The following is a 23241-nucleotide window of genomic DNA, read 5'->3' as shown; positions in this document are numbered from 1 at the left end:
ACTTTGTTTCACTGGTGCTGAACCTGACGTCATAAATGTGATTCTCTCTTCATTACATTTAAATCGATTGAGACAAAAAAATTACGTCATTAACGTAAGTCGTGACAAATAAACCAATTGATCTGTCATAATATCAATCCGTCAAACGATTTTCGTTATAGACAGATTTCCAGTGTTGATTAGGTAGTTTGTGTTAAAAGTGAAGTAAATATCAAAGTTAAAAACGCTTAGGCAAGTCGACAGTGCAGCAACGCCGTTAATAGACAAGTATTTTAAAAATTTTACCACATAATGGTTCGATTCGCTCATATCATGAATTTAGGTCATTCCCGTTACCATTAGGTAAATATGACGAACCGATACACAGAATGAAGATGTTCGCCAGAACACTTAGGTATTGAATTGATTTTATAGGTGAGAATGTTACACTCCGTTCCTTACACAGTAATCTTCAACGACTTGATGGCGTAGAAATATCTGCTACCTTTTTGTCCCGCAGTTTGAAGAAACTGAAATTCACGTGGCGGAGATGCACCGTTTCCAATAGATTATTTTTAATGGAACAGCCCTATGCAGTTCAAAGAAGACTACAATTTTTGAGAGACTTTTAAACACAACGAAACTTCACTCTTTCCATTACGACCTGTGGTTTTAGACGAAACCTGGATATACAGTAAAGGGTCTTTTAGAAGAAGCTGGCAAGATGGTACTCTCAAAACAGTTAGAAAAAGACGTAGTGAAGGGGTCCGGTATATACCTAATACTCCATGCAGGATCAGAAGATGGATTTGTGGTGTAGTGTCGCTTTTTGTCTTTTGTACATACGATTTGAATATGAACATTTGAGAGTTTTTTCTTCACTACCTGTTTTCTTTCACAATTGCGTTTTTTTTAAATAAATCGGATCAGAAGATATTCAAGATCCTTATACGAATATCTCGACTGTGTGGCAAAAGAACAGAAACTGTATGTATGCGTTGTTATTTCAATGAGCCAGTGGTATAATGACTACGCTTTATCTCAAATTTGTAAGATGTATAAATGCAAAAGGCTTACCGATAAACCATGGCCTATTCTACTTCTGCAAATGGCTAGTTAAGGGTCATTAAAATTCGCGCAACTTAACGCGTATTCTTCACATTGGTAGCATACTTAATTTCACATCAACATTATGTAAACAAAATATTAATTTACGAACTGCCTAAACAAACTTTAAGTTACAAATGTTCCTATGCGTTTTCTGTAACCATTATACACTTCATCTCAAAGAGTTTCGGATGCTCTGGCAGTATCCATTTGGATGTGCAAAGAATCGGTTACATGAGGTGATTACAAACGGTTGAAAAGGTTTAATTCATACCAACGGACTTCCTCTACATAAAATACATGACCATTTAGCCATTATAAAACCTAAGAACAGGAAAAAACCTATCAGGACCAGATGCCTTACAAGTGATTGTCAACTTGGACGGTCTGATAATGATGAACGATAGTGACACGGGTACGTTCCACTTAACGCCCGCAACGACCACGACGCTCGGCGGTCGCAATCGCGACGTCAGATATGACGTCATTACTATAAGCGACCGCAACGAGCCCACGGCGCTCGCCTATCGTACCTGGGTCAGCGTGGGCGTTCTAATTTTATAACCTTACATTCTTGACAGGAGACATTTCTAGAGACATTTAACTGTCAGACACTGATTGTTTGAACACGCATGCGTTACAAATTTTTCGTTTTCGCTATGGAGAAAATATAATTACGTGTTTCAGAACGTAACCTTGTGGTGGACATTACACTATGGATGTTCTACATGCACAAACTGGTAAGTATATATGCTGATTCGTGAATGTTAGTTATTTGTTAAGGAAAATTCTGCTCTAACACAATTTTCTTTATTGTAGATCTTAGATTTGCAACTAGTTTGCTGCAAAGTGCTTTACCAGGGAATGCGAATGAGACTCGTATAAATGGTAATGCAACGATTAATGAAAATGCATGTTAGTTTTGAATGAAGAAGAGAAATTATTTTCGAAGCAGCATTCCCAGAAGAAATTCTGGGGAGAAGTGTTCATTATCATCGTATTAAGTATGGCCGCAGCATTTATGATAGAAATTTAAAAGTCGTCTTCAATATTTTATTAACAAGAAGCAATATCTTGTGTAAAGCGAAGAAGTATATGTGTCAATAATTGGTACTGAAAAATAAAAAAATATTTACTAACTTAATGTGACTTTTCATAATCCATCCCACTTTGTATCCTTTACGCATTATGATTTCCTCAACGGCGTCCATGTTGGAAAACTCACGCGTGACGTCACACCGCACTCAAAAGCGTTCCACTTAAGGGTTCGCCCACAACGCCTCTAAGCTAGTGGAACGATAAAACCGCGGTCGCGGTCGTGATCGTTGTGGGCGTTAAGTGGAACGTACCCTATGAGTTTTAAAGATCACTTTGTAAAAAAATTTCGTGTGCAACACGTGTTGAAGGTGTCTTTTTTGGTTGTCGAAAAGGGGATACGTCGGGATGGCTGACGAATCATGGATTATGCAGTGACAGAATTCTTCTAATCCATGATTCGTCAGCCATCCCGACGTATCGCCTGATGATGGACGAGAAATAAAGTCCGAAATCGATAGCGACTAACATTTTTATAATAAACAAATTAGTGTAATATTTTCGACAACCATAGACCACACACTAATTCAATATGGAGCCATTCATCAACAGTGTCTTTTTTGCTTGATTAACTCGGGCTTCATTCTCATTAATCAAACTGGAAGTTCATGAAAAAAAAACTATCACTTTCGAAACTTTTACAAATAACTGTTATGTGTCATTTTTTTCATTAAATTTATGCAATCTTTGCTACCGCTTCAAGAATCACTGGAGTCATAATACATAACACAGGTCAACAAAAAAATATTTTTTTTTGCGCATGGGATTTACATAATATATTCTGACTATAATAAGCAAATAAAAAGTGCAATTAGACATCGAAAATATTTGCTTTTACAAAAGTTATAGCGATTTGATTGAAAGCTTTCAGGGGCGAAAATTAAAACTGGAATCTTTGTTTTCCCTCAAATAAAAAGAAAAATGGAGGGTGATATTTTCCCGCGGTTACTTAGCAAAGAGGAAAAGAAATCCTGGAACAGTTTTAAGGCGATAGTCCATGTTTTCCCGTTCAGTGTTTCCTGGGAAACCATCGAGCTGAAAATTATGACGAGCTGACAGGTTTTGGTGTTGCATCATCGGGTATAGAATGTCTCTTAAGATGCACAGGTTACATTTTCATTTAGATTAATTTAAGGATAATATGGGAGCTTATTCGGAATAACAAGGACAACCCTTTCATCAAGACATATTGGAATTTAGGCACGTTACCAAGGCCAGTAAGCTGGAAGCATGATGGAAGGTCATACTTGGGGGGTTGATGAGAAAAACTTCAGTTGAACATGACAAAAACAGCAAAACTGTTCCATTTTTAAACATTTAGACTCTAAGACAAACAAATTTTAAATGTAGGAACGTTACCTTATAATAAATCATGCCAATGTAAGTAAGATTTTATAGGTATTTTTATTTTTTGGTTTTTTGCATTTTTTTCGCACAAAAACAAATACATAACCTTTTTTTGTTCTAATTCTTATTTGTGGCTATACAAGCAATACAAATAAGGTATATATGTCCCATGCGCAAAAATGCTGTAGACCAGTGCTGTTTTAAGTACAGCCTATTATTATATCTCTTTGGATACGTGTCACGTAATTGAGACCAATTTCCTTTTCAACTTCTCGGATTAGGTAGTAGTTGTAGTGCGCTATTCAGTCGCTTTTCTGAAGGAACGTAATAGGGACGATCGATGTCATTTTAGGGATGAATGGGGAGCAATTGTTCAAATATTTAGATCGATTATACATTTACACGTATCGTCCCTTAAAAAACGCTAATACATTTTGTTTCGGAATTGTTGACCACTTGAATGAAAATATTTTCCTAAGTGGGTTTTTTAGGGAACATGTAATGGGGACTATCAGGATCATTTTAGGGATATTAAATCGCAATTGTTCAAACATTCAGATTTATTATAAATCTACACGTACCGTTCTTCAAAAAGCGCTAATAAAGTTTGTTTCATTCTGAATATTCAGGTAGGGTTTAGTCAAATATTCGATTTATAAATCAACGTGTATCTTCCCTTATTATTATTTATTATTTATTATTGACTACTAGTTAATAATGTCCACATTATTAACCACTTTGAACAAATGCCGAGAAAGCCTACTTTACAAGTGGAAAAAAGGTTAATAATCATGTCATCAGACGCTAGTAGTGAAAAAACAACATTAATGGGTTTGTTTCGTTTAAGGTCAATTTAATTGATAATTTTTTATTCAAGCATGTTGTCAGTAAAAAACTGCATTCGGTCATTTTCATAGTTTGTTAAAAGAGCCCTCCACGTTCGGTGTCGGGCTCTTTCGCCAAAATATGAAAATAAACTCATGCAGTTTTTAGACAACATGCTTTCAAAAAAATTATCGGTAATTTTGATTCACTTGTGCAATTACCTACGAAAATAGTTCGATAGGTATAGTTGTTCTTAGGGAACGTATTAGTGACGATCGGGCCCATTTTAGGCATGATTAAGTATCAATTGTTAATTTCGGATTGATTTCAAATCCACATGTATACCGCCACTTTAAAAAGGTTAATTTTCCAGACTAAGTCGCGAGAGCGTAAAAATGGGATCATCGATGCAATTTATGAGATGGTCAGATGCATTTAGAAACAATGTCCTTAACTTCCAACTATAAGTTGTTTTTGCATTTTTATAAGTTCACTTCAAAAAATCTTCAGTAGTACCTAGTCTGAGATTATTGAATATCAATTACACATACGAGTATAGTAGCATTTATACAGGGTTGCGCAATAAAATTTTTAATGAAGGAAACATCACTAATCGACGTATCCGAGGATGTTCTGTTTAATCAAGAGTATAGACCATGGGCCACAATAGAGAAACCCTCCCCCCTATGTGTGAATTTCCAAAACACGTATAATTTTGGTGTTCTTACCATTTTGTAGTAAGAGTTAGTGTTAGAATTGTTGGGAATTTAAAAAAACAGCACTTGATAACAACATTTCTAATTTCCTTCTATAAAAATGTATAAACTCTATTATTCTACACCTATCTGCACTTACATTTGCATGCTATTACTATAATCTCAAGGGTATTTCGCGATAACTTACAGTTAGCTAGTATAGTGAGGCTTCATAAAAAAGGCAATATCTAACTAAGTATATATGCCTATAAGCTTTCTCTCATCCTTGGCAAAATTAACATAACGTTTAATGTGGTTTTGCTTATCAAAGGGCCTTGACAAACATAACATCATCGCTAGATGATTTGGATCCGATGAAGATAGTCGTAGGGCTGCTTGTAGAACTGTCTAAGGCTTTTGATAAGGCTTTGGACACCGTAAACCATACACTGTTACTTAGAAAAATCTACTTATACGGTTATAAGGAGCGAACAGTTTTGGTCGTACTTGCGGGACAGAAATAAAAGAACTGTTCATTGTGAGTCGGGCGAGTTACACATTCTCAACGGAGTGCCTCAGGGCTTAATTTTGGTCCCCCGTTGTTTTTGCCAGTGATTTACCATAGCACATACACAACAATGAAGGAGTGAATACAACAATCATTTCATACGCTGACGCGATATGAATTTTTTACTTAGTGGCTCTTGTCTGCAGGAGGTTGTTGAAACTAAAGGTGTGTATAACACGCTTTCCACTAAACAATCTTTCAGTCAATAAGGACAAAACCACGTGTATATAATGTTCGGAAATGACAAGTCCCGAATGAATGGCGCATCAATATATGACACTATAACTTTGAAGTTTGGCAGAATCAGGCTCAATGAAATTATTAGGAGTAATAATTATCGATCAAACTTTTAAATGGAACAATCTTGTGACCATCTCTTTCATTTCTGTACACGGTTATCCAAATTATGCTACCCGTTGCGTATCACGTCGATCAACTGCAGTGAAGATATTCTAACTTTTATTCCGTCATGAAATTCTGGGGGGTTGCTTCAGGGGTTTTGTCATTCAAAAAAGAGCAATACGTATCATATTTAAAATAAAGCTGAGTGACATTTTTAAAGAAAAGAACTTGTTAAATTCAATGTCTGTATGTAGTGTAACATACATATGTACGTTGCTGTATTTTTTTATCGAAATTCAAATTTCTACAACATTTACACTCATGGTATTGTCCAGTGCCACAAACACAAATACGCTGTAAAAACTAGGTGCTAACGCACCACAAAGCCTTTTTTGTTGTTTTATTAATTTCTTCAAAGTCGCGGACGAATTTTGATTTTGGGTACATTCCAAGACTACCTGTATGTTGTATATTTCAAGTATTTGTACATCGCTGCAATGAGGACAGTTGGTTGATGGCATTCCATTTAAACAAAATCGCCTTAGAAGGATCATCCAGTTCTTATTCGATCGAAAGCAGGAATGTTAGTTGTATTGCACCTATACATTTCTGCTTCACGAATAAATATCTCATCTTATCTAATTGATTACGTTTTAATTGTTTCATTTCGTTAATCAAATCCAGATTGCCAAAAACGACATTATAAACGAGCATTATTTCTGATAGTGATACACACAGTATCGTTACGTACCTAGGATAAAAGATAGCAATCTCATAGGAGCTAACTATAAAGGAGGCAAAAAAAAGATTATGCTTCCTTTTTCATTGCTCGGTCATATTGGCATATTTAGCTCCTTTCCCCATTTCGCTTTTGCAACCACTACGCAAAGAGTTCGTTTTGTGGACTGTATTATAGCATTAAGGTTTTTTTCTGCTCTAGTACCTACTTAAGCACAAAAATGCCCCACAGTCCCTCATCACCAATGAGTAAGTAAAAATTGAGTTATATTCTTTTAAGGCAGTTGTCATCTTTAGTTTATACACTGGGTTTATTGCTGTATGTTATGGTAGCATTCCCAGGAATCACGTCTGCAGACGACATCCTCGTTGTCTTTAACGTTGAAGAAAAACTACCTGTGCAAAAGACAAATAAAAATTTTCTGAATGTAGCTATAGATACCTCGCAAATGATGAAGAATTTTTCAAATATCGACATAAGGTAAGGGGAACCGGGGGTAGGTAATCGAATCCTTTTTTAACTTAACGTATATTCTCCTCTTGTAGAGATGACAAATTGGTAAAGCTGATGAAACCTTTAGCGCCCGGATATTTAAGAATCGGTGGCAATATGGCTAGCAGTTTACTATTTGATCCAAACGTTACAATTACTCTATACTCTGATGCCGACTACGAAATGAGGAAAGAATTTACAATGTCAGGTTAGTAAAAACCTGTGCCATATCCTTGCAGAAGAGTGTTTCCTGTTCATCAATTTCAATTTGAATATGTTATACTTAATTTGATTGTTTTACTTTTTATTTACACAATTACTTTTGTAGCAACGGTATGGGATGATCTAAATAACCTCGCTAAAAGATCAGGTTTAAAAATTCTTTTCGACTTAAATTATTTAACACGTCTCGATGGAGATAAGTGGGATCCCAGTAATGCCGAAGAATTAATCAAATACTCGGCTAAACGCAACTATTCTCTCGACTGGGAGCTGGGCAATGGTAAATTTAATTCTAAAATGTCGTTACCGAATTTTCAACTTTTAGAACCAAATCTTTACCCGAAACATTTCAACTATACACCAAAGCCTGAGCAGATGGCCGAGGATTTTAGCACCTGCCGTAACCTTTTGAATTCTTACCCGATTTACAATACTTCGTTATTGGTTGGACCGGCCACAACGAGGCCCACTACGATGACCACACCCGCGAGCAAAATACTATCTGGGTTCGTTAAACATGGAAAGGATTACGTTGATGCTGTCACTTGGCATCAGTAAGTTACGTGTGTTGTTAGATCAGACAATTTTAACGCGTTGCTGCAGCTATTATTTCGATGGACGTGAAGCTAACATCTCCCACTTTATGAATCCAGATGTCTTCAACCTACTAGACACGCAAATCACTAATTCAAAGGAAATACTCAAAGAAGCTGGAGCCAAAAAGAAGTCGATGTGGTTAGGTAAGTACTTACTTAAAGTAATTTCAAAGTGCACAATATACCCTTTTAGGTGAAACGTCCTCGGCTTTTGGTGGAGGTGCCCCGGGTTTATCAAATACATTCGTCGCTACATTTATTTGGTTAGATAAACTTGGGCTGGCAGCACGACAGGGGATAGATTTGGTTATTCGACAGGCATTATTTGGAGGTAACTATTCCTTATTGGATAGTGATCTAAACCCGTTACCCGTAAGTACTTCATCGATGACGATAAGCATATTACTTACGTTATTGTAGGATTGGTGGCTTAGCATCATCTACAAAAAGCTAGTGGGCCGTCGAGTGGCCCCTTGTAAGATTTTCGCCCCAGCTGAAGTCAGACTATACTGTCATTGCGCCCGAAAAGTCTTCCAAGGAACCAAGTCTGTTGTTCGTAAGTAGTTATATAATTTGACAATCTAATCATCGTGACTTTCAGTTTTTGGTTTGAACGTTAAAGACTCCGCAGAAAATGTCAAAATATCAGAGTACGCTGGAGACGTTTGGGAGTACAGACTGAGTGCAAAATATCTCACTTCAAAGTACGCTGAACATTACCCACGCTTGCGTGCTAATTTTGTATTTTTCCAGGAAGATGCAGCTGAATGATAAAACATTATCTGTTACAAGTGACGGCATCTTATCACGCATATCTCCCGTAAAAATTAAGTCGAATAATCTTAAAATACATGGCCATTCCCTTGTGTTTTGGATTATACCTATGGAACTTGCAAGTTGTTCATTGGAATAGGTTTCTTTATCATGGTTGATGGTGTATATCACGTATAACACTTATTTTAAAAAATATATTTTTTTAAATAATATAAACTGTTAATTTGTGATATTTATATAAAAATACGTAACTAAGATATGAGCAAACGTCTATCTCTGTCTTTCAGGGCCAACTCGAATCACTGAATTATAATTCATCTTTATAAAAAAATAAGTTATTTATGCGGTAAAGGGAGATTTTAACCTTTAACTGAATTAACTTTGACGAGATGGTTAGTTTCCCTTTATCGTCTGTATAATACAAAACTTTATTTTATAGCAGAACCCATATAATTAAATATAAATGCTGGTGACAATTCTGAATCATTGTATTGTTCTGAACTTCATTTCATTTCATGCCCCACGTCCCATTTGAAATAATTATGAAAGATGTCATCAGAATGCACAATTATCTTTTCACTAAATCCACCCTTGCGGTTAAAGTGATTCTATCCTTACGATTAAATAACCTAATCACTTAAACCTATATTAAAATATCATAATTTAACATCTGCTATAAAAAGAGTTTTTTTAATAGTGAACAATGTTACTTTTTTTAAAGACTTACTATGGGTTTGCATGACGTTGAACAAAGCATCAATTTTTGAGTGACAATAAATCGTAAATGTCAATGATATTATTCAACTATGGGTTTTAAAGATCACCTTCTAAAAAAATTTCGTGTGCAACACGTGTTGAAGGTGTCTTTTTGCTTGATTAACTCGGGCTTCATTCTCCTTAATAAAAAAAAGTGTTTTCCCGAGAAATTTTGGTGCAGTCGATTTTTGGTAAAAAAGGAAGGTTATACACTGCCTTTTTTTGAGCCCCGAAAAAAAAATTGTCTCAGATCGACCCGGAAAAAAAATTTTCTTATAGAATGTGGCCTGTAGAATCCATAATTTCAAACAGTTCCAAGATTGGGCTACTAGTTCAAAAGTTACAGCCCTTTGAATTTTTTTTCAAATTGGTTTCTAGTCTATAACTTTTGATTGAGAAGTCTGATCGAAAAAGTACGAATTGATTTGGATAAGTATAAGGGTAATGATTACGTTGAGGTATAAATGAATGTGTGAATATTTTAATATGAAAATACTGTTTTTACGTGAATAAATGGTACATAGAAATACTTTGTTTTACAATGAATATTTCCTCACACATGAAAGTTGAAGGTGAAAGGTGACTTTACGCCAACTCTTCAGTTACCTATCTCGTACGAAATTGCACGAAGAGCATTTTCAGCTAAAAATATTTCATCTAGCCCTAAAGGTCGCGATATATTTGCAAAAAGCCACGAAAATTGATGATTTTCGCCGCTTTTATGAATTTCCTAGGCTAATAGGTACACCTAGGCTAACTTCTGAGTATCTACCTTGTATGAAATTTCCCGAGAAATATTTTCAGCTAAAAATATTTCATATAGACCTCATAGATCGCGAGATATCAGCCAAAAAGAGCGAAAACACGGTTTTTGGGGGATGGTGGGGTGGCTGGAGCCTTTAGCACAGAGTCTGGAGGGTGGGATTTTTAATATGTTGTTTTTGACAGCTAACTGAAAATATTCTATCATTTTTCCTTTTCCACCTCAAAATGTCCAGTTTGCCAATTTTACAGTCTCTATCGCCTAGACTACTTCCAACTATAAGTTGATTTTTCATTTTCAAGTTTCAATATTTCAAAAAATTTTCAGTAGTACCTAGTATAAAAGGCATTTTAGGTAACAGTGTTTGCGCTATAAAATTTTTAATGAACTAAACAACACTAATCAGCGTGTTCCAGGATTTTACTAGAAAAACAGGACGTGTAAAAAAGTGTTCTGTGTTTAAATACATCGAGGATAGTTTCTTATTAAATTTTCAGTGTGTGTGAAATTTTAACACGATTTGTAGATTTAACGATCCAAATAAATTATAAAGGCACAGTCACCATGAAATGTTTGATGATACTACCTGTTTTGTTTTGAGTGGCGTGTCCGTGAAATTAATATCACGAACTGAATTACAACAACTGACTCACTGACACGTCCGAAACTCAACAAGTAATTAAATTAAATTCATTAATACATTAAATTAAATTAAATGCACCAAGGGTTAAAATCAATTCTGGTTTCTGATTGAATGAATAATCCTATTAATTAAAGGTCTCAATACCTATCTGTTAATCTCTAATTCGTAATTTATATATCTAAAAATATTAAACGCATGGGCAAATTTGAAGGTAAAAAAAAACCATCCCACTTCCATTGATTATACACAGTGTATACACGTTATTGGTTACTGGCTGTACATTAGACACTGCAAAATTGCCTTTATGGCAGACACGGCCACATATATGCTTTTCATTACCTAACCTTAAAAAAATATCATCATGGAAATTACGACACAAACAAACGTAAAGGCATCTTCAAAAGAAAAAGTCAGAAAAAAATTCCACGATTGCCCCTACGAGCATTGCTCAGCTTCTTTCACGAAGAACAGCAAGTTAGTTTACCACATTCGGAGACATACTGGAGAGGTTTGTGCGATATACTTTTTTAATTTGATGTAATACCCTCTTCTAGCGACCTTTTGCTTGTGATGCACCCGGTTGTAATAAAACGTACCTCTACTCCTTTCATCTACGTCGCCATCAAGAATCGCATAGTGCAACACCTCGAGGCCAAATAACATGTCCCATTCCTGGTTGCTACCTTCAATTATCCAATCACAGCAATTTGAAGAGGCACATAAAACGCAAACATAGCAGTAACGATCATTACCAGTTTCACTGCGACTATTGTAAGCAAGGGTTTCATAGGAAAAGGCAATTACTGAATCATATTCATTTGCACACCGGCGTCGCATCCTTTCAGTAGGTCACTGTTGTTCTTATGTTGTGTAATTCGTATATTTTAGATGTGTACTGTGTGACAATCTGTTTCTTACCACGACAGAGTTAAACAGGCACAAGCGCCTGCATCAAAAATACTATTGCAAATGTGGTGAACAATTTGAAAAATGGAGTGTACTAGTCGCTCACAGGAAAACTTGCGATAGTTCTAGTAAGTTGTACTCTCTCACTATCTGATTTTGTTTAAACTTGTTGCAGAGAAAGTGTGCCGTGTTTGTAACATGTCATTTGAGCACAGTGGTAACTTTAAGTCTCATTTGGAAACACACTTCGCGAACGCCGCACATAAATTTATATGTGGTTATGACGATTGTAATCGATCGTATATGTATAAGAAGAATCTAACATGCCACATTCGGAGATTCCATCAGAAACAACATCTAATTAAGAAGTTGAAGTGCACAGCACCCGGATGCCAGATGACGTTTGGTAGAAATGTAAGTAGGTATAAGGAAAAACTGGTTTAACACTTACTTGTGTGCTTTTCAGCAAATTCTCAAGAATCACATTCAGAAATGCCATAGCGGAAAATCAAAACTAAGAAAGGAACGCAAGCCTCGCAGAGACAAGGGTGTATCGAAGCAGAGTACAGCAGCAATCTTAGCTGGCTTAGAACTTCCGAGATCAGTACATACGGATATTATTAAAGGGGGCACAATAGACTTTTCCATGATAGAAAAGTTACCTAATCTCATTAACCCTGTGTTAAATAAATGTTCTGGTAGTCCGATTGAGAAATCTGATTCGGAACCAGAGCTTGTAAAAGAAGTGTGTTAATAAAATTTATACTAAGAATTTTTTTGTTCGTTTATTCTATATAGTTTTATGCTTGCATGTTGAAATTTTCAATATGTTCAAAAATCGGCGACATCAAATGCTAATGGGATACCCAGCAAATTATATAAAGGCCTCTAATTACGTGTAGTGTCGCTATTGTTTAGGATTTAAATTCCCAGAACGTGTTTCTTTTGAAAACGGTTTTTAGGGAGGACATCTAACGTTAGTGCAATAAATTGGATGCTTTCTGGCAACAATTATATTAGCAGCATCTGTGGGGAAGTTTAGATCATATATTTGTATGATCTGGTGATATTGTAATTATAATAATTAAGTGCCCTGCATTATGCTTGGAAAATGCGAGAACGCAGTGCACGATATTGTCAACAGATGTCCGAACGATGACTTGAATAAAAATATACTTATTGAAACCAAAGATCATGTATAATGCTCGCGGTAGGGCTATTCTTTCCCGACCCTTACACGGATACTAGTTTAACGTAATTTCATAATATCAGAATTCAAAGACATTGATTAAAGTTGTAGGTGTGTGTTGTTAAATGAGCAAAGATCGGGATAACCCTCGCATCCTTAAGAAGTTGAGGAGTCGCCACACTTCATTGACCTTACTCCTCTATACTTTAATCGTTACATTATATTATTTGTTTTCTTAACATCAGACTGTTCAAGTATATACGATAAAAATACGTTCATAGTATTTTACAGTCCATGGTGATAATTTGTTGTCCCGAAATTGTCTGACTATTGTTCTTCTAGTATAAAAACAGTCACGTCAATCATCGCAGGCAGCCGCCCACTGCAAAACTGGTCGCTTGTGGAGGTGTGCACGAATTATGCTAATCTCTGTCTAGCACATGTGAAGAAAAAGACATAAGTTTTACAGTGGGCGGCTACCTGCGACTGTAGAAAACAGCAGCCACAACATGTTAAAGTTGTAAAACCATTTGTTTTGCAATTAGGTAAATTGTGGTATAGAACTATAAACTTTTAAGCGTAACAGATGTCACGTGCTTGATTCTTCAGGAGTGAAAACAGTACATATATATATACAAAGAATATATAACGTTATACCGGGTGAATATTTTAAAACCGAACATAGGTAATTAACATGGGGAAAACGTTTTTTGCATATCGTTGCGCCCCATGTTAACTTAGAGGGTTATCATAGGGATTTCAATGTAAAATTCGTAACATGCGATTATTGGCTCCCCAAATTATTTTAGAGCAAAAATGTATTAAACTTTTTTGTAGAAAAATTTTTACGCCAATCAACCGTATTAGTTTTCAATTTTTTTCATATAAAGACGGAATTTTTTTCAATAATCTGCGATGCCATGGAATTTTCTAAAACAAAAAGATATCCAGTTGTCAATTAGCAGCAGTCCGAAATGGATTTTATGATCGACTTGGTTACTGCCTTGCAGTTAATGGCGACTTATTCGAACATTTATTGTAAATTGTTATATTAGGAAACCGTTTTTGGTAATTTGGTCTTTCTTTATGTTGAATTCGCTGTTCTAAATATAATACTTTTTGATAGAATTTGATTTGTTTTATAGCATTCCATGGCATGACAGATATTGGCGTATAGTTTTTGTATTATAAAATTCCATGGCATCACATATTATTAAAAAAGATGCGGGTTTTATTTTTCCAATTTTCCGTCTATATTATGCAAAAAAATTGAAAACTAATACGGTTGATTGAAGTAAAAAATTTATTTCTACAAAAAACCTTAATACGTTTTTGCTCTAAAATAATTTGGGGAGCCAATAATCGCATGTTATAAATTTTACATTGAAATGCAGCATCGTTTTGGCCACTGGAAGAACATTTGTTGTGTTGGGAGAGGATTGGGACAATTATTTATCGTGCTATTTGTTCTAAATTGACGAACTCTTTAATTTATAATGACATTATGAACCCATACTTTAGAGAGGATTTATGCATATAACGACACCAAATTCTTATGCAATATAGTAAATATGATAAAGATATTTAATTTAAAAAATGGTAACGTAATAATCAAGTGAAACCATTTTAAGGATGTGTAGGTACGAATTTACGAAATATTTGGATTGATTTTACAGGGTATTTACGGTCTTCTCTGTATCCTTTTAAGGGGCGGCAGTACAGCTCAAAAGGAATCGAGAAACCCCATAAAACCTTAGTAAAAGTTATTTAATAAGCGAGATGTTTTATTTTTTTACATTAAACGATTAATCTGTGTACAAATCTAGCAATCTATACTACTTAATCAGCATTGTCCACTTAAATTATTTTTTACAAAGGGGTTTTGGGGTTTATCGACTCCTTTTGAGCTGTACTGCCGCCCCTTAAAAGGATACAGAGAAGACCGTAAACACCATGTATACATTTACACGTAGGTATCACTCTTAAAAAGTGGCAATCATTAAAAATAATTTTTAGATTTTGTTGCCCTTCTCTGGAAATGAAATGGGGTGACGCGAGACCACTTTAGGGATGCTTAGCAATGAATTTATGAAATATTCAAATTGATTATAAATTGACACGTATCACTATAAAAGTTCTTTCATTTATCCTCAATTTCACTGAATATAATTTTCTAAATTAATGCCGGTTGCACCGACAAATTTAAGCGAAGCTTAGCTTAAAATCCATGGCAACCATTGTGGCAATAATCGCTGCCATGGATTTTAAGGTACGCTTAAATTTGTCGGTTCAAACGGCCATTAGTCGTCTTTGTCAGAGAACGTAGCTAGACTGTTTTTAGTGATGCTTAGGTAAGAATGTATGAAATACTCGAATTCGTTTTAAATTGACACTATGGTCCCTTACACACCCTATAAAATTTCTTTAATTGACGTTCAATGTCATTAAAGTATTTCATTTTTTCTAAATTATTGCAAATTCAACCCCCGCATCGCTTCATGGTGGGAGTTTAGTGGGAGAGACTAATTAGTTCTATTAGCAAACTGTTAAAACGTGACGTGAAGTTCATTATCACTAACCATACAATTATTCATTGTTCCCAGACGCAATGGGTGGATTTACGCATAGGTTGAAAGGGTAAAACCTGGAGCGATAGGGAAACAAAAGCGCCAACGATTAAAGTAATATAAAAATCGCTTTACTTCGAAAGGATTTTGTTTATTCCTCAACCTTGTTACATTGTCAAAAAAAACTTACTTCGAACAGTACACCCTCGAGTACACCATTGCTACAGATTCTGCTCACTCGTGCCATATGTTACACACGTTTCTATCGTCTTATCAAACATACATACAGATTTATACTTGGACTGAATCAAATTAGAATGATTAGAACCACACTTACCTAAATGGAAACAAGTATAAATATTGTGTACAACTCTTAAAAAAATTAATACTACGGGAAAAATACTAAGGTACGTGAGAAAGGAAGATACTACGAAGAATGTATGCGAAGAGATGGCATAGATGGCTATTACTAAAGAACAAACAAAGAATTATACGAGATCTATCAAGCAAAGAATACTCCGGAGGTTATAGAAGAGAAGGCTGCAATGGGCAAGAAGTTATAGAACAAAAACTCTGCTCAGACGGAAATTTATAATAAATATGAAAATGTTCATCCATAATTCAATTAAAGTGGTAATAATAGATTTTGGCTACACCGTCCTAGTTAAAATTAGTGATTAAATATTTGATCAGCTTTTGAGCGGTAATTATAGTTCACATACCTACCTACTACAACTTGATATTGTACTAAGAATCTCGAAATGGTCATCTCAAGTGCAAAGCTAGTTTGTTGACAAGTGAATGAACTTAATTTTCCATGACCTGCTGGATAATTGCATGAAACATGAAATGGTCGTAAAAGAAATTACGACTTTCTACGAATGTCATGTCACGGCCTCTTGCTGTTTATATTTAAGTCAAGGTTGTGTTATATCACCATTAAGTAGGTACCATCAAATGTAAATCAAAACCCAAATTACTATTATTAAATGTGCTCAAGGACATTTTCCCCACGAAAAATGGGAAAAAAGTTTCATTCCTCCTGGTTTTCACTGGAAAGTACTATCACAAATGTAAACAATCTCCACTATGATTCTGTTCTCTCAGATTTGGGCTTCTCCTACGCGAAACGAAAATTTTTACTTGGAATATCGATTTATGGTGAGAATTGAATTAAGCCAGGTACCTTAACATCTAAATCGGTTTTTGCTCTCTGTTTACAACAAATGGTAATTGCTAGGCGTTGAATGATGAACGCCGCAATTGCATTGCAATTATGCACACCGACTACTTCCGAAACAGATGTACGATGTACGGCAGCAGGTACCATTATTCTCGTGTAAAAATGGCGTAAACACATCGTTGATTCGAGTTCAAAGTCCTAGCGCCCTGCATGCCTTCATACTTAAACCGCCAGCCATAATTACCCATCGCATTCGTTGTCAATACATCGACAAGTTATCACCTATTATGCTTAAAGTTGAACTAGACCTAGATCTAATGATGTTATTGTGTGCAATAGTCCTAGCTGCCATAGTTTTACTTTTTGTACTGATTGACATTCAGTATTTTGTGCGAAGTATCTTCGTTTTGGTATGGGGAAGAATTTTCGAACCGAGGAAACGACCCGATGAACTTACTACAATTTTTGGTGAGTGACATTGCATAAATTGCCCGATTAATTCACTTGTACTGTTAGGTATGTGTACCACAAGCGATTTGGACATTATTTTTGCGCACATGAATAATGCGAGATACGTACGCGAATTAGATTTTGCACGTTTCCACTTTTACGATCGAACCGGTATCTACAAGGCAATTCTCGGCAAAAAGGGCAACGTCTTGCAATCGGCGTGCATTATAAGATATCGTCGTACAATTCCGTTATTTACAATGTACAGAATTACGACAAAGGTTTGTAAAGTGCGTCTTGCGCGTTGATGTCATCCAAATTTTACAGATGGTGTACTGGGACGATAAGTCCATATACTTAGAGCAACGATTTATAAGTCTGAGGGATAAGTTTATTAAGGCCGTGGTCTTCAGCAAGCAGGGTGTTGTAGGTGTCAACGCAGCGGAAATAGTTAACAAACTTTTGAACAAAGACGACGATTATCGTCCAGAGAAGAGTGAAGAACTGGAACACTTCATTAAATGTTTAGATGCATCTAGTATGCGGCTGCGGAAGAAAGATGACTGATTACATTGGTTGCTGATTATGCAAATGAACCTTCGACTGCGAAAACCATCGGTAGTAAACCGTAGCTTCTTAGTACTGTATTCATTTTATATAATGGCCAGTCACGGTATAACTGAATTTATTGGTTAATTGTTATTGGTTTATATATTAAACGAACTAGTAGCTCGAATTTCCTGATGCGCAGTCAGTTAGTTATGCATGCAATGAGTGCCCTAAGCCGTGTTTTGTACCACAATTTTTAATTAGGCAGATGAAAAGGCATTTTTGAGGCTATCATCACAAAAAATATGTTTATGAGCAAATTTTTGAATTCTTTTTTGATGATCGCCTAAAAAATTTTGTGTGCACCGCGGCCAAAAGTGATTTGTTAGGCCACATCTGAATTGCGACCTCGGTTAGCAGCTTCGGCCAAAAAAGATCACTTTTACGGCCTTGGTACACAAATAACTATTACATTCTTTGATTGTTCCACAAACATTTAATCCGCTTAATATTTTATATACTGCAATAGCAAATAATATAGTTAATGTAACAGACAAGACAGAAAAATAATGAAAAAGGGGCTAGACTGTGAGTAAATAAGGACATTACTATTTTTAATGAAATTCAGCATAAATGAAAGGCGTTTTTTAAACAATGATACATCTAAATTTATAATCAATCCGAATAATTTAAAAATTCCTACCTATTGAAGCATCCTTAAAATGATCTGGCACGACCCTATTCCGTTCCCTATGAAGGGCAACTCTATACTTGAAAGCTATTTTTTTATTGAAATTGAGCATATAAATACGTCTAAATTTATAATTAATCAGAATTATCCATCCCTGTTCCCCATAACTACCTATGTTTGAAAATAATTTGTTGTACTGAACTAAATCAACGTGTTTTCTCATTCATTTAAGGGACTAAAGTGTCACTTTTTCTCCCGCAGGGAAAAAAACGCGACGCGGGACAAAAAGTGACAGTACACACTGAATTGTCAAACACAATTTAATGGTTAATTGCTTACCTTTATATGCACATTCTTATTCTTGCACCATATTTTACACTTATACCATTGAGTAATTTCACTCAACGCTTATACCGTTTTCCATATATCTTGTTGAATTTGGGAGGCAGTAGGTTTCCTTATAGCTTGTTCTTCAGAGTTTTAAACGATCATTTCTACGTTGTAGTTTTGAACTAGAATCTTTAAATCAAAGTGAATTTTATCATTATACGGTCACAATTTGACATTACAAGGTACTATAATATTGATCCTACAATCAAATTTTTTCTTTCAAATTTGCACTAATCTCATAGGCTTGTTGCCCACAACTACGTTTCGGCCAACAATTTGCACCCTCGGGTTTAAAACACACATTTTAGTCCTTTGGTATATAATATACTATACCTAGAAATTGAGAATAAATGAAAGAATGATACGTGTAAATTTACAATCAATCCGACTATGTTAAAGAACAAGACAACCCAGGACCGCGTCATAAGCTCATGCACAATGCACTCTCGGAACCCAAGAAAAATACCCTATGAATACCTATATCCGGATATCTGCGAAGGGTTTTACGTCCCTAACAATAGCCCAACAACAAAGCACGGCCAGCACGATGGCCTACAGCTAGACAATACACCAGATTTGCCAACACTTCGAAAAGCCAGACCAAAAGAGAATTGATGAAACCATCGCTATGACTAGTGTGCCTTTCTTCGACTCTCTTGTGTCCTTTCACAATCTAAAACTTCACTTTAATCTCTTACCCGCTGCGTTCTGCGTTTTGTTCCTATAAGGGTCGTAACTCGTAAGTCCTTATGGGTTATAGGGGTTGCTTCTCTTCTCCGGATCTCCTCTGGACTATTTTGTGTTGAGGGTCGTGAAACCTTATAACCAACTTGTTTGGCTGTTCCTCTCCTACTGGGAAACTTCGTTGATTAATCACGCACGTCGTATTTTCTTCCTGCGGCGTGTTTCCGTGTCTTCTTACAGTGATGTGCAGAGGCGGTGTGACTTCTTGCAGCCTTTATTAGTTTTAAAATTTTCTTACCCGATTTTTAATGGTGGTCATTTTGTTGCTGTAAGGGTCGTAAATCCTGACAGTTTTAGGGTTGTTTCTTCCGCCGCTACTTTTTTTTTCTGCCGCTGGTGTTTGTTCTGGAGCTTCCTTAATCTCCGGTGGCCGATGGTGATGGCTCGAAGGACCACGAACAGAAACTCTCTTTCGTGGATGGGGAGAGCTTAATCGATATTGAAGTCGTTGACGATCACTGATGAGGGTTGAACAGCAGCCTCACTGTCCTGAAGAATGTATGACTTGGAATACCCTCGTGAATGCCAACGACGACGTGATTAAAAGACCGGTGAAGATGTAATAATTGTAATGCATTTTAAACAGTGCTCATTTATGTATCGAATATAGTACATATCTCGGTAAATATCAACTGTATAGGTACAAAATTTTTCTAATATGAAAGTTGTTTAATATTCTATTTCCCATAATAAATTCAGTTGTTTTTATTTCAGAAAACAAATGAGTAACGAAAAACAATTAAATTTTTTTTAATTTCATAGAGATTTTATTTCTCTTTTCGATGATGCAACTAATACAAGAAAATTTTTCCAAAAAACTTATTTTAATCACATCAATAACATTCATCTAGATATCTTACATCAAAATAAAACAAATGAACGTGTACGTTGCTTATTAAACATTGAAGACAAAATGAAATTAGCAATAAAATGGTAACAAACGTACACATTCATTTGTTTTATTTTCATGTAGGATATCTAGATTACCTAATGATATTGAAGGGAACTTTTTTGAATTAGGATACTAACATGTTACTCATCGAAAAAAGAAAAATCTCTATCAAATGAGCTTAATGAAAAGGTGCACATGCACGGCCATTTAAAAAAATTCAATCGTTTTTCGTTACTAATTTGTTTTCTGAAATAAAACAATTGAATGCTGCATTATTATGGGAAACAAAATAATTTTCATTTAGGAAAATTTTGTGTACATTCGATAATTACCGAGATACATACTATATTCCATACATATTGTGTATGGGTACCCTTTACTTCGTGTAATGGTAGCACGTTTGTCGATCACCTACTGCTTTATTGAAACGCAAAACCATTATTTCAAATTTATTTCAAGAACTCTTTTACCTTAACGGATTTACAATGTAACTACAGGAAATGAAATTAATTAGCAATTGAGAAATGAAATGAAATGCATTTTATACATGTATGATCAATTTTACAGTTCTAGTTTTGCTCCTTTTTGGAAAAGGTGTAAAGCGCTCAAATTCACGGTCTCGGCTAGATAATGGCGTAAGACAAAAATTGCTATAGATACAATATAAAATCATTGAATATAAAAAGCTCCTTCATTTAATTACTTCATTTTTCTTATCTTAAACTCTGCTATAATCACGCAAAGTTACTATAATGATGTAAAAATATTGATTCAAAGTTGTGTTATGAGCAGAGTTGGACTGGGTCAAGCATAGAGTGACCCAGTGACCCGGTGACCCAGTCAGTTTACTGACCCGGTGACCCAGTGACCCGGTGACCCAGTTGACCCAGCTTGACCCAGTTTGACCCGGTGACCCAGCTTGACCCGGTGACCCAGCTTGAGCCGGTGACCCAGTTTGACCCTGTAGCCCAGCTTGACCCGGTGACCCAGTGACCCATCTTGACCCAGCTTTACTCAGTGACCCGTCTTGACCCGGTGGCCCAGTAATTAAATTATTGTTAGGTATCATCCAAAACAATTTCAAGTAACTTTCAATTCTAAAAAAAACTTCCTAAATAATATTCGCCAACAAGCACGTAGCCCAATTTCATTCAAGAGAACTAATACCTAAAAAAATCAAATGCATTTGTTTATAGTTTGTAGTCAAGTAGTCAATGAAAGTATTTAGAGAAAAGATTTATTTGGATTAAGCTAACTAGTAGAAAAAAATTAAATGTGAATGAATACCTGTAAGCAAACTGATAAGCCCTGAATCAAAGAAATGAAGGAGGGAACTGTTTAGAAATAACATTATTCTAATACAATTCGGGACATGGAAAGTTTTTTACGGCAGTATTAAAGCAAACATCACAGAACCGGCAGTTGTCAAGCTATCGAGTATTATTTTCAACAAACCAGCATTTCATTTATTTCATAATCTGTACACTTGAACCGAGGGCACTGACTTAACTGCGTTATTCGATCAAACTAGGTTACTGGGTCGAATTGGGTCTCCGGGTGAAATTGGGTCGCTGGGTCAAACTGGGTCACTGGGTCAAGTTGGGTCACTGGGTCACTGGGTCTAACTGAAAAGAGTATGACGTGACCCAGCGACCCAGTGACCTAGTTTAGTTTAGTGACCCAGGTGACCCAGTGACCCAGTCCAACTCTGGTTATGAGTATGGACCAATTTTAGCAGGGATTACAAATTAATTATGTTAGGTTTTACTTACTAGAAATTAAAATTGTTGCGCTTTTTACGTAAACAGATATGATCGTTTGGATGGAGAGATCTACTTGAACCCTTCCTCCCCACTGTTCGCTTGTACTTTTTTTGAATTAAAGAAATTTCAAGCTAAATAGGAGATCTTGCTACAAATATTCGTAATACTCAAACTCAAGCATGAAATAATTTAAAGCCTATAAAGTGGCTACTCAATAACGGTTATGAATAAAGCGCATCTAAAATATTGAGATCGTTAAAGGTAAATGTTGAAAAAGCGCTGGGATAACTCAGTTTTAGATACAAGTGAGCCATTTTTTATGTTATCCCTTATCGCTACGGGCGCAATGTATATGTTACCTATACCATTACCTTTAAACGTTAATTTGAACGGAAAAAAAGGAAGTTTATATCCATTTTAATCGCAAATTAAGTTATCTGTACACAGTACAACTAGAAAAGAAAGTGGAGTTTTTCAACTCGAGTTCAAAGTCTGACACATGAGCGAGTGTGTCAATCGTACGAAAGTTGAACAACACTTTCTTCTCAAGTTTTACACATAATTTTTTCTGAAACTACAATCAAAATTGAAAAATTATCGTATATGCAATAATGAAGTTTGAGGTTTGACACCAGTGGCGCAATCAGAAATTTGCTTTGGGAGGTGCTAGAATTACGAGTTGTCTTAGTACCTACAGAAGAAGTAGTACAAAACTCACCCTTTTATTTTGGCTTAGGTAATACAAGCGATTTTTGTTAATTAAATACCATTTTATTTTGTCGTTTTATTGTGAACTTACTTGAAAAACCTTGCAATTTTAGGCGATTTAAGAAACCCGCAAATTTTGCGATTTTGGGCGATTTCCAGGGGATATTATTTTAAGCGATACGTATGAAGTAAACGTTGGCAACCCTGACGCTAAGACAACCGGAACATCGAATTCATTTCATTTGTCCACTTCTTGTCTATGTGTA

General features: G+C 35.6%; 3 protein-coding genes across 5 annotated transcripts; all 3 read left to right on the top strand.

Moving 5' to 3' along the window:
• The first annotated feature begins 6839 nt into the window (after positions 1-6839).
• LOC116168839 (heparanase-like) lies at positions 6840-8948 on the top strand. 3 transcript variants are annotated; one of them, XM_031484826.1, is made up of 10 exons: positions 6840-6945; positions 6994-7177; positions 7243-7397; positions 7518-7691; positions 7737-7965; positions 8015-8151; positions 8201-8379; positions 8428-8563; positions 8609-8711; positions 8761-8948. In XM_031484826.1, exons 1-10 carry the CDS (start codon positions 6918-6920, stop codon positions 8918-8920), a joined length of 1485 nt encoding a protein of 494 aa, XP_031340686.1. In that variant the 5' UTR covers positions 6840-6917; the 3' UTR covers positions 8921-8948. The 3 variants fall into 3 exon arrangements, with proteins under 3 accessions (XP_031340686.1, XP_031340688.1, XP_031340687.1); XM_031484828.1 differs by having other exon boundaries at positions 6929-6945; positions 6994-7193; XM_031484827.1 differs by having other exon boundaries at positions 6929-6945; positions 6994-7197.
• Positions 8949-11260: 2312 nt separating this feature from the next.
• On the top strand, positions 11261-12624 carry LOC116168402 (transcription factor IIIA-like). Its single transcript, XM_031484207.1, has 5 exons — positions 11261-11451; positions 11498-11787; positions 11832-11977; positions 12025-12263; positions 12316-12624. Exons 1-5 carry the CDS (start codon positions 11305-11307, stop codon positions 12601-12603), a joined length of 1110 nt encoding a protein of 369 aa, XP_031340067.1. The 5' UTR covers positions 11261-11304; the 3' UTR covers positions 12604-12624.
• A 4268-nt stretch (positions 12625-16892) lies between these two features.
• Positions 16893-17974, top strand: LOC116169732 (protein THEM6-like). Its single transcript, XM_031485888.1, has 3 exons — positions 16893-17256; positions 17305-17519; positions 17566-17974. The coding sequence occupies exons 1-3, from the start codon at positions 16908-16910 to the stop codon at positions 17803-17805; spliced, it is 804 nt and encodes a 267-aa protein (XP_031341748.1). The 5' UTR covers positions 16893-16907; the 3' UTR covers positions 17806-17974.
• Positions 17975-23241: the final 5267 nt, after the last annotated feature.

The sequence above is a fragment of the Photinus pyralis genome, unplaced genomic scaffold (assembly GCF_008802855.1).
Source record: "Photinus pyralis isolate 1611_PpyrPB1 unplaced genomic scaffold, Ppyr1.3 Ppyr1.4_LG4, whole genome shotgun sequence".
In the NCBI taxonomy this organism is placed as follows: domain Eukaryota; kingdom Metazoa; phylum Arthropoda; class Insecta; order Coleoptera; family Lampyridae; genus Photinus; species Photinus pyralis.
The sequence above is the reverse complement of the archived record's forward strand: the minus strand, read 5'-3'. Positions and strand labels throughout refer to the sequence as shown.

What these genes read in the sequence shown, in the direction of transcription:
- LOC116169732 (XM_031485888.1), top strand. Translation starts at nt 16,908, where the DNA reads ATGTACGATGTACGGCAGCAGGTACCATTATTCTCGTGTAAAAATGGC. An exon ending in TGAACTTACTACAATTTTTG is followed by an intron (nt 17,257 to 17,304) that starts GTGAGTGACATT and finishes TTGTACTGTTAG; the next exon opens with GTATGTGTACCACAAGCGAT. An exon ending in TGTACAGAATTACGACAAAG is followed by an intron (nt 17,520 to 17,565) that starts GTTTGTAAAGTG and finishes CAAATTTTACAG; the next exon opens with ATGGTGTACTGGGACGATAA.
- LOC116168839 (XM_031484826.1), top strand. Translation starts at nt 6,918, where the DNA reads ATGCCCCACAGTCCCTCATCACCAATGA. An exon ending in GAAAGAATTTACAATGTCAG is followed by an intron (nt 7,398 to 7,517) that starts GTTAGTAAAAAC and finishes TTACTTTTGTAG; the next exon opens with CAACGGTATGGGATGATCTA. An exon ending in AGGAACCAAGTCTGTTGTTC is followed by an intron (nt 8,564 to 8,608) that starts GTAAGTAGTTAT and finishes CGTGACTTTCAG; the next exon opens with TTTTTGGTTTGAACGTTAAA.
- LOC116168402 (XM_031484207.1), top strand. Translation starts at nt 11,305, where the DNA reads ATGGAAATTACGACACAAACAAACGTAAAGGCATCTTCAAAAGAAAAA. An exon ending in TTCGGAGACATACTGGAGAG is followed by an intron (nt 11,452 to 11,497) that starts GTTTGTGCGATA and finishes ACCCTCTTCTAG; the next exon opens with CGACCTTTTGCTTGTGATGC. An exon ending in AGATGACGTTTGGTAGAAAT is followed by an intron (nt 12,264 to 12,315) that starts GTAAGTAGGTAT and finishes TGTGCTTTTCAG; the next exon opens with CAAATTCTCAAGAATCACAT.